General features: G+C 45.8%; 1 protein-coding gene across 5 annotated transcripts in view; it reads right to left on the reverse strand.

Moving 5' to 3' along the window:
• TMEM132B (transmembrane protein 132B) overlaps positions 1-18,335 on the reverse strand; it is a 382,092-nt gene that overhangs the window by 62,817 nt on the left and 300,940 nt on the right. For all 5 annotated transcript variants that reach the window (XM_005217963.4, XM_059876311.1, XM_015475499.3 and 2 more), the window contains one exon: positions 16,877-17,063. In XM_005217963.4, the coding sequence (XP_005218020.1) occupies positions 16,877-17,063 (187 nt within the window). The remainder of the gene's footprint in view (positions 1-16,876; positions 17,064-18,335) is intronic.

An 18,335-nucleotide genomic window follows, 5' to 3' on the forward strand; every position in this document is an offset into this window, starting at 1 on the left:
TTTTAAATGAGCTTGAGTATACATAGATAATGCAAAGTGACAGGAGCTATTACTGAGAGGAATTCATGAGAAATTGAGAGGTTATTTCTCCTTCACATGTAGGAGACTGGCACGAGAGGCAGAAAAGAAAATCATTTGTCCTTCTGTGGCAAGGAGGCAGAAGAAACAATGTTCCGGTTCTCAGCCAGGCTGCAAGGCACTGCATTTATTTCTGCTTGTCCTCTATTTTATTATGATTTTATTGAAATATAGTTGATTTACAACTTTGTGTTAATTCCTGCTGTACAGCAAAGTGGTTCAGTCTTACATTTATACATTCCTTTTCATACTCTTCTCCACTATGCTTTATCACAGGATACTGGATATAGTTCCCTGTGCCACACAGTAGGACCTAGTTTTTCATCCATCCTCTATGTACCAATTTGCATCCGCTAATCCCAAACTCCCAATCTATCCCTCCCCCCCACTCCTCCCCCTTTGCAACCCAAGTGTGTTTTTCAAGACTGTGCGTCCATTTCTGCTTTGTAGGTAAGTTCATTTATGTCGTATTTTAGATTGCACAAAGAAGCAACATCTTATTTGTCTTTTGTCTGATTTACTTCATTTAGTACGGTAATCTCTAAGTCCATGCCTGTTGCAGCAAACGGCACTCTTTCTTTATGGCTAAGTCTGCTTGCCCTCCTGTGTCCATTGTGGCCATGAATAGAACAGAGCTAGGCTGGTCCCTAGAGCTAGACTTCCCTGGTGGCTCAGATGGTAGAGCGTCTGCCTGCAATACGGGAGACGCAGGTTCGATCCCTGGGTTGGGAAGATCTCCTGGAGAAGGAAGTGGCAACCCACTCCAGTATTCCTGCCTGGAGAATCCCAGGGATGGAGGAGCCTGGTAGGCTACAGTCCATGGGGTCGCAAAGAGTCGGACACGACTGAGCAACTTCACTTCACTTCACTTCACTTCACTTCACTTCAGGCTGGTCCCAGGAGAAGGATGAGACACATGGCCCAGAGGTACCCCCTGAAACCACCCCAGCTGAACTATCCCCCCCAAGGCCAATCACCACAGCTGTTCAGCCACTATATGAGTGACCCTAAATGACTGTGGTTTTAAGCCACTAAATTCTAGGGAACTTTATTACACAACAGCAGCAAACCAGTCCAACTATAAAATTTTTTTTTTTAAATGGAAAGGGTAAAAAGTAAAATATGATCATCTCTTGTTAAAGACTACATAGATACACAGAAAAGAAACTAGAATTAGATGTGTCACAACACGCCTCTAGGCAATAGGGAAAAAAGATGATTTTATTTTCTTCTTTATAAGTGTCTCTGTTTCATGAATTCTCTTCGATGAGAAAAAATATTGTGAAAAGTGAAATTATTTGCCTGACTCAATTCCCTCATCACTTATATGAAAGACACAGAAAAGAGGTTTCATTCTGTGCTAGAAAAGCAGTTTAGTGGAAAGGAAATACGCTCTTGGATCAAAAACCCAGGGGTTGGTTTCTGACCCCAACCCAACCCTTCATCTGCTACAATATACATCTCTGAGCCATAAAGCAGTAAAATGAGATCAAGGCATTTAACAGGATGGTTTTAAGGATTAAGGGTGGAAAATGTACACAGAAAGGCCATATAATGATAAATCAGAGTAACTCAGCCTCTAGGTGTGAGGCCTAAGAATCCACATTTTAAAGTAGCTCCCTGGGCTTCCCTGGTGGTCCAGTGGTTAACAATCCACATGCCAATGCAGGGGCACAGGTTCGATCGCTGGCCCAGAAAGATTTCACGTACCACGGCAACTAAGCTTGTGCGTTACAACTACTGAGCCCGTGTCCCCTACAGCCTGTGCTCTGCAATAAGAGAAGCCCTCACGCAGCAACAAAGACCCAGCGCAGGCAAAAAAAAACTTCAATAAAAAATTTGGGGGGTTTTCCAGGTGGCGCTAGTGGTAAAGAATCCGCCTGTCATTACAAGTGACATAAGAGACGTGGGTTCAATCCCTGGGTCGGGAAGATCCCCTGGAGAAGGGCATGGCTACCCACTCCAGTATTCTTGCCTGGAGAATCCCATGGACAGAGGAGCATGGTGGGCTACAGTCCATAGGGATTGCAAAGAGTTGAACATGACTGAAGCAACTGAGAACACACATACAAATAAATAACTTAAAAAACTAGCTCCCCATGTGATTTCAAAACTAAAAGAGTAAGAATCTTCAGTCTAAATCATTAAGTATATGAAAAAGAAATGGTGTGATTAGTTTTTGGTGTATGTTATACTCTAGTAAAGCTTAAAGATAATCAGGCTTTCATTCACTGAAAAGGTAGCCTAAAAGGATCCTGTGGAAACATATTTAAACATGATCAATCAAATAAGAATTGGTTATGGGAAATAAAAATTAATGTCTCTTGGTGTTAATGTTGTTGCTGTTTAGTCAGCAACTATACCCAACTCTTTGCGACCCCATGGACTGTAGCCCGCCAGGCTCCTCTGTCCAAGGGAATTCCCAGGCAAGAATAGTGGAGTGGGTTGCCGTGTCCTCTTCCAGGGGATCTTTCCAACCTAGGGACTGAACCCATGTTTCCTGAAGTGGCAGGCGGATTCTTCCCCACTGAGCCACCTGAGAAACCCTGATGTTAACACCTAACCATATATGGTAATATATCAATCAGAGTCCAGTCAGGAGACAGAAACATCAGTCATTTGATCAGGAGAAATTTAAGATGGAAAAGCCTGTTAGGGTGTTTCCCAATGGTGCTAGTGGTAAAGAACCCTCTGCCATTGCAGGAGACATAAGAGACGTGAGTTTGATCCCTGGGTCGGGAAGACCCCTGGAGGAGGGCATGGCAACCCACCCCAGTATTCTTGCCTGGAGAATCCCCAGGGGGAGAGGACCCTGGCTGGCTACAGTCCATGGGGTTGGAAAGAGTCGAACACAACTGAAGCGACTTAGCACGCCTGCGCATAGCCTGTTAACAATGTTGTGATGGTTTCAAGTGGACAGCAAGGGGACTCAGCCATACAAACACTTGTATCTATTCTTCAAATTTCCCTCCCAATGGGGATTTCTAACTAACGAAAGGTGGGTAACTAAAAAAAAAGAACTCTAGAGAATATAAGAAGGCAGATGTCAGCCCTAGAGACCAGCTCTAGATCTCAGGGAGGGTGTCCAAGAAAGGGTAAAACATGAAGAGCACCCCCTCCCCAAGTCTCCGAGGCTGAGATTCAGACACTGCAGAGGGTGTGCTGCAGCCCACTGGCCGATGGAGACTGTACTGAGTGCCATGGGTAAGGTCACCCCAGTAGGTGAGCAGGAAATCACCCCCCTGTGAGTCAGTGAAACTCCCTGGACAGTGAGCATCGCAGGGTCTTTGCATGATGCTGGGAGCTGTACCAGGGGATGGAAACAAGACCATATCATAGTTAGAAAGCCCTGTCCCCTGGTACATCTTGCCCTGTCTCTCCAGTGGCCACTTCTGGAAAAGCCCAATATTACACCATCTGACAAAGGCAAAAATGTTTGCACAGTCCAGCTCCAAGAGGCCAAAGCAGGCAGAGAAGGTCAGAGTAGGAGCTGATGGGCAACAAAATGAAAACTGGCATAGGGCTTGCTAAATGTTCTTGAAGGTTCAGGAGCCTTTGTACTCTGAATTTCCCTTTATCTCTTAATATAACAATATGATACCATTTATGATGTTAACTTTCCCTATTCTGGGTGTTCTAAATCTATGATCACTCCTGGGCATATTCTCAGAGAAAACTATAATTCCAAAAGATATGTGCACCCCAATGTGCACTGTAGCACTACTTACAATAGCCAGGATATGGAGGCAACCTAAATGTCCCTCAATAGATTAATGGATAAAAAGGATGTGGTACATATATACAATAGAATACTACTCAGCCATTGAAAGGAACAAAATTGTGCCATTTGCAGAGATGTGGATAGACCTAGATACTGTCATGTAGAGTGAAGTAAGTCAGAACTATAAAAACAAATATCATATAGTAAGACATATATGTGGAGTCTAGAAAAATGGTACAGATGAATCTGTTTGCAAAGCAGAAATAGAGACACAGATGTAGAGAACAACTGTGTGGATACCAAGGTGCTAAAGGAGGAAGGGAAAATTAGAAGATTGGGATTGACATATATACACTGTATAAAACAGATAACTCATGAGAACCCAAAGAACTCTACTCAATGCCCTGTGGTGACCTAAATGGGAAGAAAATCCAAAAAAGAGGGAATGTGTGTATATGTATAGCTGATTCACTTTGCTGTACAGCAGAAACTAACAGAACATTGCAAAGCAACTACACTCCAATAAAAATTGTTAAAAGAGTCTATGATGAGTGAAACGGACCTATCGGAAAAGGTTTCCTAAATGGTTACACTAGTTCATTTCAGCAGAATCTGAATTTTTAAGAAAGGAGATGAAAACAGAGATGTTAAGGAATGTGCTTAACATCACACAGCAAAATAGGAATGAACTAAAAAGTAAAATGTGTCTCCCAGGCCAGTGCTGAAGACCTTCCATCGTCTCTGGGATCTTTAGATCAGCATAATAGAGTGACCAAGTGTTCCTGAGGGATTATAGAAAGCTCTGGGCCATGTCCCCATTGAGCACAGGGCAGAAACCCATTGTCAAGGAGGGCTGTTGCTGACCTGTTTCCCACCTTCTCACCTCAGTGAGCAGGAACAAGCACAATTAGCTCCTATCTATGACGCCTGTGCCATGTACAAGAAAGCTCTCCAAGAACTGTTTGACTCGCACAGAAGTGGGACCTGAAAGGCAGGCTGAAACCTAAGAGTGTAGGGGGGTCCACAGAGCCAGGAGGCAGATTCGCTGAGAGTCAATAGCCCTCATTAATTCCAGAGATTAACCCAGAAAACACCTGACAGCTGTTTCAACACATTGCTTATTGTCACAACAAGCATAATTAATCTCCACGATGATAAACAATACATCACAGCAGCAGACGAAGTCTTAATGCAATGATGTTTTCAAATATAGCTGATACCCAATCATGTCTTCTGAGAAACTTCCCTGGGACTAACCATTTCCCATTATGTAGAGGCAACTTTAAAGGGGATGTTGGGTAATGACAAATGTAGCTGCTTGTCCATACTTTATTCCTAACTCGTGAGGAATTCCAGAGTCCTCAAACTGTTTTCTCGCAGGGCAACAGAAGGAATTAGCTTGAGGGCTCCCCAACAAAAAGGACAGTTGCAATTCCGCTCCTTGATAATGTCTCAGCACTGTTCCTGGTGTATGCCCCATTCCATCCGGCCTACACCTCTGCAATAACTGCACAGCAGATCTTCAGAACTTGTTCATTTTGAGTAACTAAACTTTATATCTGTTAACTGCCTGCCTGCATGCATACATGCTTAGTTCTGTCCAACTCTTTTTGACCACATGGGCTGTAGCCCATGTAGGCTCTTCTGTCCATGGAATTTTCCAGTGGGTTGCCATTTCCTACTCCAGGGGATCTTCCAAACCCAGAGATCAAACTCTCCTGAGTCTCTTGCATTGGCAGGTGGAGCCACTGAGCCACTTCAGAAGCCCCTTAAGTAGTAATATCCCATTTCCTCCTCCCTCCAGCCCCTGGCAACTACCATTCTACTCCCCGTGTCTAAGAGGTTGGCTATTATAGATTTCTCATCTAAGCAGGATCATGCATTATTTGTCTGTCTGTGAACAGCTTATTTTACTTCACATCATGTCCTCCTGATTCATCCTTGTCATTGCATATGACAAAATTTCCTTCTTTTTTAAGGCTATTAAAAAATATTCCATTGCACGTGTACACCACTTTATCCATTCATCTGTCAAGAGACATTTGTTTCCAGTCTTGGATACTGTGAACAGTGCCACAGTGTACATGAGAGTGCAGGCTTCTTTCTGAGATCCTGTTCTTTGTTTCTGTTTGCCTTGTTTCAATTTTTCCCCTCTGGGTTTTATCACTAACGCCTAGCCTACTGATATCAGGGTCTTTCCTTCAGATGTAAAGATCATAATCCAACTGGTTCAAGCCCAATCCCACTGCACTTTGGGGATTAGGGTGAGGGAGATGGGAGGAATGAGCCCCGTTCTCCTGTCCCCATCCCCCTCTTTGCTCTCACACCCACTGCCCATCCATTCACGTGTGAACACAGTCCTGCAGGAACTGATGTCAAGCTCCCTGACCTGTGGCATCGGAAGCACTGTTGCAGGTACCATGGAGTTTTATAAACGTGTGACTGTGCGCCTGTCCTCAGGAAGCTGATGATCCCAAAGAGCCCGTGGAGCCTGGGCCTGGGCGAGTTCCTGGCCGTGACTCTTGCTCTTTCCCTGTCCCCATTCATCTGGGAGATGCAGACTGAAGGCCTTCTCCCTGGGGACAATGTCTTTTCATTACCAGCCACTTCTCTTTGGCTCTGACATGTAACCACCCGGGTGGCGGCCCATCACCACCCCAAGGAAGACGTGGCAGCGTCAGCCCCACCTCGAGTTCCTGTTTCTTCTCTCCTCCAGGGCCAGAGGAACAGAAGGTCGGGGGCCAGCACACCACATGGAGGCAGAAGCAGGGCAGCTCGTCCTGTGTGGACACCCCCAACTCCCCGCACAGCTGTCTCTCTGATGGGATCTCTGGGTAGCCCTAGGGGACCACAGGGAGCTCGGAGATGGACATGAATCCCAGGTGGAGTGCAGCCCTCTCCAAACTAGACTGCCTTCCATCCAGTCCGATTTCTCTGGATAGGACAGTCCCTGAGGCTGACTCCATCAGCGAGCTCCCCTCCTGCAGAGAGAGCAGGACCTCATAACCTTCACCAGCCAAGGGTGGGCATCTCCCAGGGTCAATGCTTGTTCTGGAAAAATGGAAGAGGGGGTCAGAGGGATTGGTGGCCTGAGGTCCACAGCGCCCCATCCCCTGGTCTTCTCTCAATGCCACGCTCCTTTTCTCAGAAAAGAACCACCAGCTTCTCCTGCTGAGTCTAAATCAATAAAAGCACAATTACCCCACCTGAGGATGTCAGGATTTTAACTTGGTCTTTCATTGCAGGATAGAATATTTTGTCTTTTGTTAAAGCAATTTCACACAAACACACACGTTTCTGTTCTTGGCCAGAAAGCCTTTGCTGACATTACCAGTGCTAAGAACTGTCTCCCTTATCCGTCCCAGCTCCCTCCCCAGTGCCTGGCACACAGGACTCTGGCAGGTGTGTGAAGGAATGACTGACAACCTACCCCTTAAATCTGAACCGCGTCCTACAGTTTCTAAAGAATGTTGGGATTATGGTGGACGGACCATCAGACTAGATTTATCCTCTAGATCGCATTAAAATGGGAATAAAGGAATAAAACATTGCAGTCCACAGCAACAACAGAAAAAGGCCATCAGCAGATAATGGACCCGCACCATCTCTGAGGATGGAAAGAAGCAGATGGCTGGGGTAAAAGATGAAGCAAGCAAGACTGGCTTCCCAGCATCAGAATTAACAAAGGAGACAAACAGGAACCAGGCTTCACAAAGGTTATCACCGTTACAGACGTTAACAATGTAAAACTTACAAAACCAATAATATCCAGATGGGGAAATGGCAAGAAATCTCAGAGAGTTATTCCTTCTACTTTCCAATTAAAGAGTTAACAACACTGGCTAAAATTGTGTTGTGGAAGAAACAGAGGTGGTGTGGTGATGACGGTGGAGATGACAAGTAGCATTTTTAGTAATACTATTAATAATGATAATAATAGTTCCAAGCCTTGGTATGTTTTCTTCTACAAACCTTTCTTAAATTACCAAGGTATTTTAAAAATAAAAATTTCTTGTCAGCTAATTTTTTTTCTTGTTTGTTTTATGAAATACAAGGAGTCTACTGCTTTGTCTTCTTGCATCTATAAATAAAAAGGAATTTAACACTTTCACAAATAAACTACAGCCTAGAGTAGGATTTTGTTGTTATAAAATATGGGGTCCAATCACTGTTTATCCGCCAGCCATTCCTCTGGCTGTGGATTCGTGGATGTGACCTGTCTGGAATGATGATTCTCTAATATCACTGATGTCATACAGGGGGCGCTGGGATTTGCCCTTTTTTCTGTTTTAACACTTATTGAATATATATTATTTAAAAGTAAAATGGTAAAACCTCTCATAAAAAGAAGTCACACGCAGGCTTCATTCAGCCGCAGGGCAGGCAGTGGTGCTGGCGGGGAGGCGGCACCTTTCCAAGAGGCCGGATGCTGTGGACCAGGTGTGCACCAGGTGCGGTGCTGAGCGCTGGGTAGGGCCGAAGTGGGGACCTACATTTCTCACAGTTGAAGCCAACCGGGGCTCCGAGGTGAACAAACGGCCGGATGAAGCCGTCGTCTGACAGGGGTGAACACTGGGCCAGAGGGGCAGGGGTTCAGGGAGCCTGGGGGAGGGGAGCGCAGGGCTTGCGTGGTCACGAGCTGGTTGGTCTGTGAGCTCCATCTAGTGGGCACCCCGGGGACTGCCGCCCGTGATCCCCTCTCCTCGGAAAAAAATTCAAGTCAATCAAAAACGCCATCTTGGCGGTTTGCAAAAATAAAGCGATTTAGGAAAAGGTGTGCTGGACTCTGCAGTAAACTATGCAAAACGGCAACTTTAACTTGCCCTTTCTCTCAGGAAGACTTTATGTACAGCTGGTATGCCCTGCGGGGAGGGGAGAGGCTACAACAATTACTTAGAGGCTGCATCCATGCCCATGGGGCAGTGGTTAGTGCCACCCTGTTAGGAAATATTTTAATTTCATCACTATTCTTAAGTGTCTCCTGTTTAAGCACGATGGAATTCTAATGAAAAGAAGCTGATGACATCTATCATATTCTTACTTTGTAATAAAAACTGAATATAATGTTGCCTTATTGAATCCTCAAAGTAACCTGTTGAGGTTGCCCTAGTGAGAGTTTTAGTACCCCTTTTACAGTCATGAGAAGAGTTGACTCATTGGAAAAGACTCTGATGCTGGGAGGGATTGGGGGCAGGAGGAGAAGGTGACGACAGAGGATGAGATGGCTGGATGGCATCACTGACTCGATGGACATGAGTCGGAGTGAACTCCGGGAGTTGGTGATGGACAGGGAGGCCTGGCATGCTTCGATTCATGGGGTCGCAAAGAGTCGGACACGACTGAGCGACTGATCTGATCTGATCTGATCTTACAGACAGAATGACTGAGGTGCCAAAGGCAGGCTGAGGTCACAAAGCTTAAGTAAATGGCAGGTTAGATTTTAGTTGTGGCACTTGGACGTCTCTCAAGCACACAGTTCAGTTCAGTCACTCAGTAGTGTCTGACTCTTTGTGACCCCATGGACTGCAGCACACCAGGCCTCCCTGTCCACCACCAACTCCCAGAGTTTACCCAACTCATGTCCATCGAGTCAGTGATGCCATCCAACTATCTCATCCTCTGTCGTCCCCTTCTTCAACTGCCTTCAATCTTTCCCAGCATCAGGATCTTTTCAAATGAGTCAGGTCTTCACATCAGGTGGCCAAAGTATTCACGCCTACACATTTCCCCAGCTGCGGAGAAGGGGCTGTCCCTTCACTGACCAGGACAGAGGCAGGCAAAGTCTTTTGGTTTGTAAGGATTCTGGTTTGTCATTTCCAAACAAGAGCCTCAGAGGTGGCCCCTGGAAGTCAGTACCCACAAATGCCTGCATATCCCCAACCCCACATTTTGATAAATAATCCAGTTCATCCACCAACAGGAAAAGAAGTTTTTTCCAAAAGAAATTTACTTCTTCAGCCTTTTGATGATTTTACCACCTCTAAGGGCATGTAAAACAGAAGCACAAACCCTTCACTTAATCGCTCTCAATTTTGTCATTCAGGGCTCGTTACCCAACAAAACAGAACAATTCCCAAGCAAGAATCTTTGATGAATGCGCTAGCCGTGGCCGACAGACGTTTTTGGTGAGATAGGTCATAAATATTCATGGTATTGATGCAGCCTTAGAAATTTGTCATGTCACATTTCTGCAACAGAAACACCCAGACTTCTATCACTTTGTTCCTTCAACTGACAGTCACCAGTTTCTTTCCTGGACTTACTTCTTGGGTCTGTTTCTCCTGTTCATCTTCAGGTAGTGTATGGCAGCAAAGTTCCGCCAAAAAAGACACAGGTCAAAGGAACCAAATATCTTAATGGGTTTCTTCCTTCTCCTTTTCCAGTTTGCTGACTCCTTATCATTCTTCAAGAACAAATCTTTTTATATTGTTATTTTTTAAGTCAGTTAGGAAATGGTAGAACATCTCCATCCAGCTATGGGGCCATTTCGGAGATAGGTTCTCTGAACAGGCTCATTGGCATCACATGCTTGGCTGTGGGGAGTTGACCTGCATCCCACAGTTTAGACAGATGCATATGGCGGCACTTACAAAGTGAGTGGCTTCAGTCTTATCCGACCGAGATGGTTATTTCTGGTCATTTGTAAAGTACATCCACTGGACAAACCTTTCAGCTGTGAACATGTTGGATCAGTCAGGTGAAACTGTGTCTATATAACCAGGAATGGCTGTTTCCCAACCATCCTGTTCTTTCTTATATATCAGAAAGGCTCAAAGACAGAGCTGAGTCAGGTTTATTCTGGATTCCCATAGCAAGGTGTTCTATGCAATCTCCAACAAGTAATTATACTGACAGATTTGTTTTGGTGGAAGAAGGGGGACTCCGGTCTTCTGGATGGACTTTTGAAGTCAGGCTTCCACAAAAATACCTTTCAAAGGTACTGGACTCTCTTTCTAGTCCTGGGAAATGAAGTCTAATCAACACTATTGAATGTGAACACTTTGTGGCTGAGTTAATGACTAAGGACCTGATAGCTTTTAGAGTTATTATCCAGAACGTCCAATCTCACTGAAGATGTTGAAGGTGTAGGACAAAGCTGCCCCAAATCCCATCCAGATCTTAGTGGACAAGTCCGTGGCATATATGCACTCCTCCCTCTTCCTGCCCCATAGTGGGCTAAATAGTGCCCCCTGCCCCCAATTCATGTCCACTGAAATCTCAGACTGTGACCTTATTTGGAAAGAAGGTCTGTGCAGATATAATTAGTTAGATGAGGTTATACTGGATGAAAGTGGTGAAAGTCGCTCAGTCATGTCTGACTCTTTGCGACCCCATGGACTATACAGTCTATGTAATTCTCTAGGCCAGAATACTGGAGTGGGTAGCCGTTCCCTTCTCCAGGGGATCTTCCCAACCCAGGGATCGAACCCAGGTCTCCCACACTGCAGGTGGATTCTTTACCATCTGCGCCACCAGGGAAGCCCAAGACTATTGGAGTGGGTAGCCTATCCCTTCTCCAGCAGATCTTCCCAACCAAGGAATTGAACCAGGGTCTCCCGCATTGCAGGCAGACTCTTTACCAGCTAAGCTACCCAGGAAGCCTGGTATACTGGTTGAGGGTGGACTCAAATGCCATGACTGGGGTCCTTATAAGGAAGGGACATGCAGAGATGCTGACACACACACAGAGGCTGAGAAGGGAGTGATGCGGCCCCAAGCTAAGGAACGCCTAAAGCTGGAAGGCCAGGAAGAACCAAGAATCTTCAAGCCATCAGAGGTAGCCGGGCCCGGCTGACAACTTGGGTTTGGGGCTCTGGCCTCCAGAACTATGAGAGAATCCATCCCTGTTGTTTTAAGCCATCCAGTTGGTGGTAATTCTTCATGGCAGCCTCAGAAAACTAATGTAGCTTGCAAAACACACTACTGACTGATCACCATCCTCATTCCTGCTTCTAACAGCCACTGCCATTTGGCACATGATATAAAACCCACCTTCTACCTCCAAACCAGATGAATTTTTACAAGAGGCATGGTGGTAACCTCCTCTCGCCACCACCCCCCGCCCCCGCAAAAAAAAAAAAAAAAAAAAACATGAGAGAGAGAGAAAGAAAGAAATAGAAACCACCTAAATATTTACCAGTAGGGAAATAGACTATGGATAAGCCCACAGCAGAATATTATAGAGTAATTTTTTTTTAATGAATGAGGCAGCTCTATTCATCTGGGTACGAAAAAGCCTCCAAGACATATTGTTGGCTGTAAAGAATGTGATACTCAATGCAATGCCCTTTGTTTTCCAACACAGCCATGCTAAAAAAAAAAAAAAAATCATTTGCTTTCTGCAGCCAGGTATCTGTGTACAAAGGTAGATACAAAGTCTTGAATGAGAAAAATAAAATGATAAAACATAGTTCATTCAGGGAAGAGGGTTGGAATTGTGGCCTTATCTGTAAGGTTTTAGGAGGATGCATTCAAGCCCTCTTTAGATTTTCCTTTTAAGTTTTAAATAAAACAAGACAAGGGACCAGAAAAAACCTTATTGATAAGCCTTCAAAGCTTTCTGAGTTACGCTCATGACTTAACTACTTAGGGCCCCCTGGCAGGAGGCCTGGGACCCCAAGAGCCCCAAAGATGCCTGCTGGACCTTCCCTGGGGTGAACCATCTCTCCTTAGAGCTGGCTCAGGGCTGGAAACTCCCAAGACAAAGGCTGTCCCCTCTGAACCCTAGGCCACATGCAAGCAAATGAGCAAAGGAGAAAAACAGCTGCAGAGGGAGGGCAAGAGACACTCCATGAGAGAAAGCAGGAGCTTCAGGGGATTAAAGTCTCCAAGTGGTTGGTGCCTTCAGGACAGTCATCCCAGGAAAATAAGGGCGTACGGAGTCCTTGGAGTTTCAACAAGGCAAGTGGAGTGAACTGCAGTCATTGGAGCAGCAGCCTGAACCCTGATGTCAAGGGAGCAGAGTGCCAACAAATCATATATTAAAATGGTTTCACATGCCTCTGTCCTGTGTGTGAGTGTGTGTGTGTGTGTGTGTGTGTGTGGCAGTGGGGGCAGGGGGTTGGTGAGCAAGAATCAGGAAAAAAAGAAAGAAAAGCATATCTTTCAGAAATGTAGCTTCCCATGGGCAAGCTGCAGTCAAAATGTTCACCAGCCTGGGCTTCCCCTGACATGCCCCCCCGCCCCGCCACTCTACCCTCTCCCATTATGATAACTAATCTCTACACATCACACTGGTGTTCTATCTAATCCAATGACCTCAAAATACCAGGGGCCAGAAATCCCTTCCGTCCTCCACTGTGCGAGCTACTCTTCTAAGCTAACTGCCACCACTTCTATTTCTGATGACTAATATGACACCAGGCTCTATTCTGAGAAATTCCCACATGTGACATCACCACAATCCTGGGCCAGGTTCCTGATGGGGAAACCGAGTCGCCACAGAACACTTAAGTCATTCTCCCGAGGTCACGTGGTTGCTAAGTGTCAGAGGCAGGATCTGAACCCAGATCCAGAGGCTGTGTTCTAACCACTGCATTGCTTGACACTGAGTGGCCCTCAGGTAACCGAGCGTGCCATCCACTCAGATCAATTTGAAACTCTGTCGCCTGTGCAACAGGGATTAGGAAGTCTGCGTTGTCGCTGACGAAAAGGAGCCCAACCCCCTGCCCATTATGACCATCATCGATATCTTCCTGGTCCAAGTCCAAGATGGGCATGGAGCCTGGGGAGTCTTTTCAAAGATGTGCCACAAATACACACCAACACACAAACCCAGCTCCACAGCACAACTAGGTGCGCACCTGTGGCAACTTATTTATTATTACTGTTCCTCAGTGTCCTTATCCACACGATGGGATAATAGCACATTTCTTATAAGGTTGCTGTCTAATGAATTAATGCATCTAATAGGTCAATACCTTTCCCCGCAAATATGTCTGCGTCCTGATCCCAGAACCTGTGAATATGTGACCTTACATGACGAAGGGGCTTTGAAGATGCCATTGACGTAAGGATCCTGAGATGGGGAGAGAGTCCTGCATTGTCCAGGTGGCCCCATGTAATCAGCCCTTAGAAGAGGGAGGCAGCAGGGTCTGAGTCAGAGAAAGAGATGTATGATGGAAGCAGAGCTCAGAGTGATGTGGGCTAAGTACCGTGAGCACCTCCAAAAGCTGGAAAGGGCAAAGAACAGATTCTTAAGAGCTTCCAAAATAATGCAGCTCTGCTGACACCTTGATTTTGTCCTGCAGACCCATCTCAGACTTCTGACCTCCAGAATTGTAAGATACATTTGTGTTGTTCAAAGCACTCTGGGCTTTCCAGGTGGCTCTAGTAGTAAAGAACCCGACTGCCAGCGCAGGAGACGTAAGAGATGTGGGTTTAATCCCTGAGTGGGGAACATCCCTGGAGGAGGGTTCAGCAACCCGCTCCAGTATTCTTCCCTGGGAAATTCCATGGACAGAGGAGCCTGGCAGGTTACAGTCCATGGGGTCGCAGAGTCACACAGGATTGAAACGACTTGGCATACATGCACACAAAGCCAGTCTGTTAATGGTAATTTGCTATAGCAGCAAGAGGAGACTAATATAGACACAGAGAACTAGACACTGGAAGACCCGTGAAATGTCACCTGTTACTTCCAAGGCCTGGAAAAGCTGCCCCGGGCTTCCTCTCCAAGCTCATCTCTTTCCTGTGCCTTTCCCCAGCTGTCTGTATCCCATGGCTTGGCCTTTCTTTGAGTCCCTCAAGTTAAACAAGCTTATTTCCATGTGAAGATGCGCACTGTTCCCTCTGCCTGCAATGCTCTTCCTCCACAGCCTTCTATAGCTGGTTCCTCTTGTTGGTTAGTTCTCAGAGCAAGCATCAGATCCTTAGACAGACGTCTTCTTGACCACTTGACACTGCCCACTCCCATCCCTGTCTCTTTATTCTATGACCCAGCATAAATTTCTCCATAGCATACATCATTGTCTGCAGTGGTCAAATGCACTTGTTTTTTGTACTCTGAACTCTCCTCTCCTAGAATGCAAGGACTCGGAGAGCTGAGACTGTGTGTATCTGTTCATCACCATTCACCAGAACACAAAGTAGACACATGAATATTGTTTGAAATAAAGAAGTATTTGTGCCCAAGCCTTGGCATAAAGTTTCAGGTCAATTTGGCTAAAAAGGAGTCTGATTATCTCTTGCTTTTTCCTAGGCTGAACCTGTGTGTCCAGTTGCCTAGAAACTCATCAAGTGTGTTCATTTTTAATTCCAACCTTTTTGAAAGATAACTTTTTTTTTTATCTGCATGAGTAGAGCTGGGCTTTTTAGTTTTAAGAACTGTAGTGGAATGGTGGGCTGCAGCCCTAAACTCCAAGCCACCCCTGAAAAGAAATCTCTAAGGTCAAAGCTAGGTAATTGGACAGAAAACCAGAGAGAAGTGAAAGAGAGTGAGAGACATGGTGGGGAGTGGGGGATGGGGGAGAAAAGAAAAAATTCATGCTTTCATAAAGAAAAGAAGAGAAGGGAAGGGAAAGCGGAGGCAGGCAGGGTAGGGAAGCAGAAGGGAAGGGAAAGAGGCACAGTTAGCATTTCCCCAGGTGACTGCCCTCCAACAAAATGCAGATCACGGCTGATGCAGATCATCCCCATCTATCTAGCCTTCAAGAACTAGATGATCCCAGTAGCTCAGATTACAGCATGGGATTCAGTCCTTCATTCAACAAATAGTAAGTGTCGCAGGCATTGTTCTAGGTACTGGGGACCCAGCTGTGGACAAAACTGACCAGAAGCCTACCGTCATGGATTTCTCCTTCTGGGGAGGAAGATAGACGATGAATCCTAAATCTCAAACACTGGTAATATCCATGAAGAAGATAGATGAGGGTGAGGATGTGGACAGAGGGTGATGAGCAAGGGGATGGAGAGCCAGTTGGTCACTGTGGTTGGGGATGGTATCTCTCTATCAGTTGAACGGAAGAGAAGGAATTGGATGTGGGGAGATGGGGGCAAGCATGTGTTGGAGGAAAGAAAAGAGTCAAGAACACAGATATGGGAGTTGCAGAGTTAACTGTAGGATAGAGGGTTTTATCTGCAAGGATCTCACCCCTGGTACCCAACTTGAGTATGGATGACAGAAGCACCCCCAGAATGTCCTGAAATCACTGAGTGTGGAGCCTCTCTCTTCGGTTCTAGACAGGAATGTCAAAGCAGTGCAGAATGCATTTGAACATTTCCAGTGTGGGGAAGGGTATTGGGAATATGGCGCTCCTGGCGTTTATTCCCTGGGACACACCAGCACCATCTCTTAAGGTTCTGGAACCTTGTCCATGACCTTGTTCTCAGATGTAGCCCCTGAGCCTGGTTATGAATTGAGCTTTGGCCAAGCTCAGAGGAGAAAGCTGGTCACCCCCAGGCCAGAAACAGAAACATACATGGTTTCATGGACTCTGGGACCCTATCCAGGTTCAGCTGGTCAGTTTCCAACAAGGTTTTCTGTCCATATACATTTTAGAGTTTGCCAATCCCTAAGCTACGTGGGAACTCTCAAGGCAATTGACCAGCCACTGTCAACTGGTCACTCAGCATAGACTCAGAGCGGCTGTTCCCATCACACACGCCTGATGGATTTCAATGCAACCATGTTCTCTCAGGAGTACTTGGTCCTGAGATGGATATAGGATGAGACAAAAAAAGAAAAAAAGAAACACAGGTTCTCCAGGACACAGTTCAACAACATCCACAAAGAAAAGGGATTTACGCAGCAAACCTTGAATAGTTTTTAGGGAGGCATTACGGAAAGCAGGTAAATAAAATATAATTTAAGTGCATTTCCCTTGTTCAAACAGCTTCATCTGGTGGATAGAAAACAGCAGATTACAAAATGCTCATTTTTTTTTAATATTAAAAGTACTCAGGGAATTCCCTGGCAGTTCAGTTGTTAAGATTTGGGGCTTTCACTGCTGGGATGCCACTGCTGGGTTTGATCTCTGGTGGGGGAACTAAGATCCCACAAATTACATGGCAAGGCCAAAAAAAAAGACCTCAAAGAAAACATCTTTGCGACACTGATTCTGAAGCCTGACATCTCACCATTGCAAGTGGGACGATGCCCACAAAGGAGGTCTGGCTGATGAAGATCTCGGACACGACCAGCTCCCTCGGGGCGTCCTCCACGGGGTACTCCACCTGCCAGGTGATCTGCTGGGCACCAGCCAGGCCACTGCTGTTGTCCACTCCAAAGTCCACTTGCAAGATCTCGTAGAAGGAGCCATTTGTTCTGGAAAACAAACACACACGGCAAAGTGCAGTTTAAAACTGCGATTCAGCAGAATGTCAAGCATGAGATGAATTGCCACATTCCTCTTTGTCAAACCGAAGGATCGCCAAGTTCAACAAGTCACACGGCAGTGTCGATAGAGCCTGATTCACAGGCTGCCATAGATGACCCACACCTCAGAGCGGACGGACCATCTATCTTCAGGGCTCTGCAGAAAGTAGACCGTCCTTCCCCGAGTGAGCAGCTCAGACCGCACCGCATCTCTGGGCACTGTCACAGCTCTGTCCTCCCCAGCTCCGCATCTGCCTACATCATGATCCAAGCGCCACACACAGGACGTGGCCAAACCCTTCATCTAGGGCCACCGTCACTCCAGTCTTGAGACGTAGCCTGGATCTGGCTGTTTCTATTGCTACTTACCTGTGTGTCTGTGGACCCATGGTTCAAACTCTGAGCTTTAGAATTTGGGAAGAACATCGGTGACTACATGGACCTGCGGGAGCATCATGAGACCAATCATGGTAAAGGACCCCACAGCATGCATGGTTCATGACATCAACTATAAGCCACACAATAAGATACCATGGTGGATGCTTCATGTCCACCTGAAATGGGATGGGATGGGAGGTAATGTAAGAAGTCCCCACCTGCCTTCATTCATGGAGTAACAACATGGTACACGTATCTGGAGGAGGGAGAAGAAAGCGGACAGGGCGCACAAAAGTGAAAAGGACAAGCGCCATTCTGAGCACCTTTCTGCACAGGGAGAGCCTCTCATCGCTGACATGAACTTGTAAACTATAGGATGACTCTTGTACTGACAGGAGAAGTTACTGAAGAGAGAGTTAAAAAGCCACCCAGCATGCAATTCGTGAATGACTTCTCGTCCATACATCTATGTCTATCATCCTAAATCTAGCTGTACCTGGATCCAGGGAATGTTAACAGCAAGTGTGACAGATTCATAGCTCCTAAACCTTCAGTCACTCAGGTGTAAAGATTCTTGCCCAGCAGAATCTCCTACCACGGACAGCTCCCTCCCACTGAAAACTTTAGGGGGAAAAACCATAGTATTGACAAAATGGCTATCGTAAATTTGTCCTTTAAATCTTCCATCTAGCTCCTTGTAAGAAAGACAAATATCATATGGAATTGTTATACATGGAATCTAAAAAAAATGGTAAAAATGAACTTATTTACAAAAACAGAAATAGAGTCACGGATACATAATAGAAAACAATCTTATGGTTACCATGGGAAAAAGGGAGAGGA

The sequence above is a fragment of the Bos taurus genome, chromosome 17, assembly GCF_002263795.3.
Source record: "Bos taurus isolate L1 Dominette 01449 registration number 42190680 breed Hereford chromosome 17, ARS-UCD2.0, whole genome shotgun sequence".
NCBI classification, from domain to species: Eukaryota; Metazoa; Chordata; class Mammalia; order Artiodactyla; family Bovidae; genus Bos; species Bos taurus.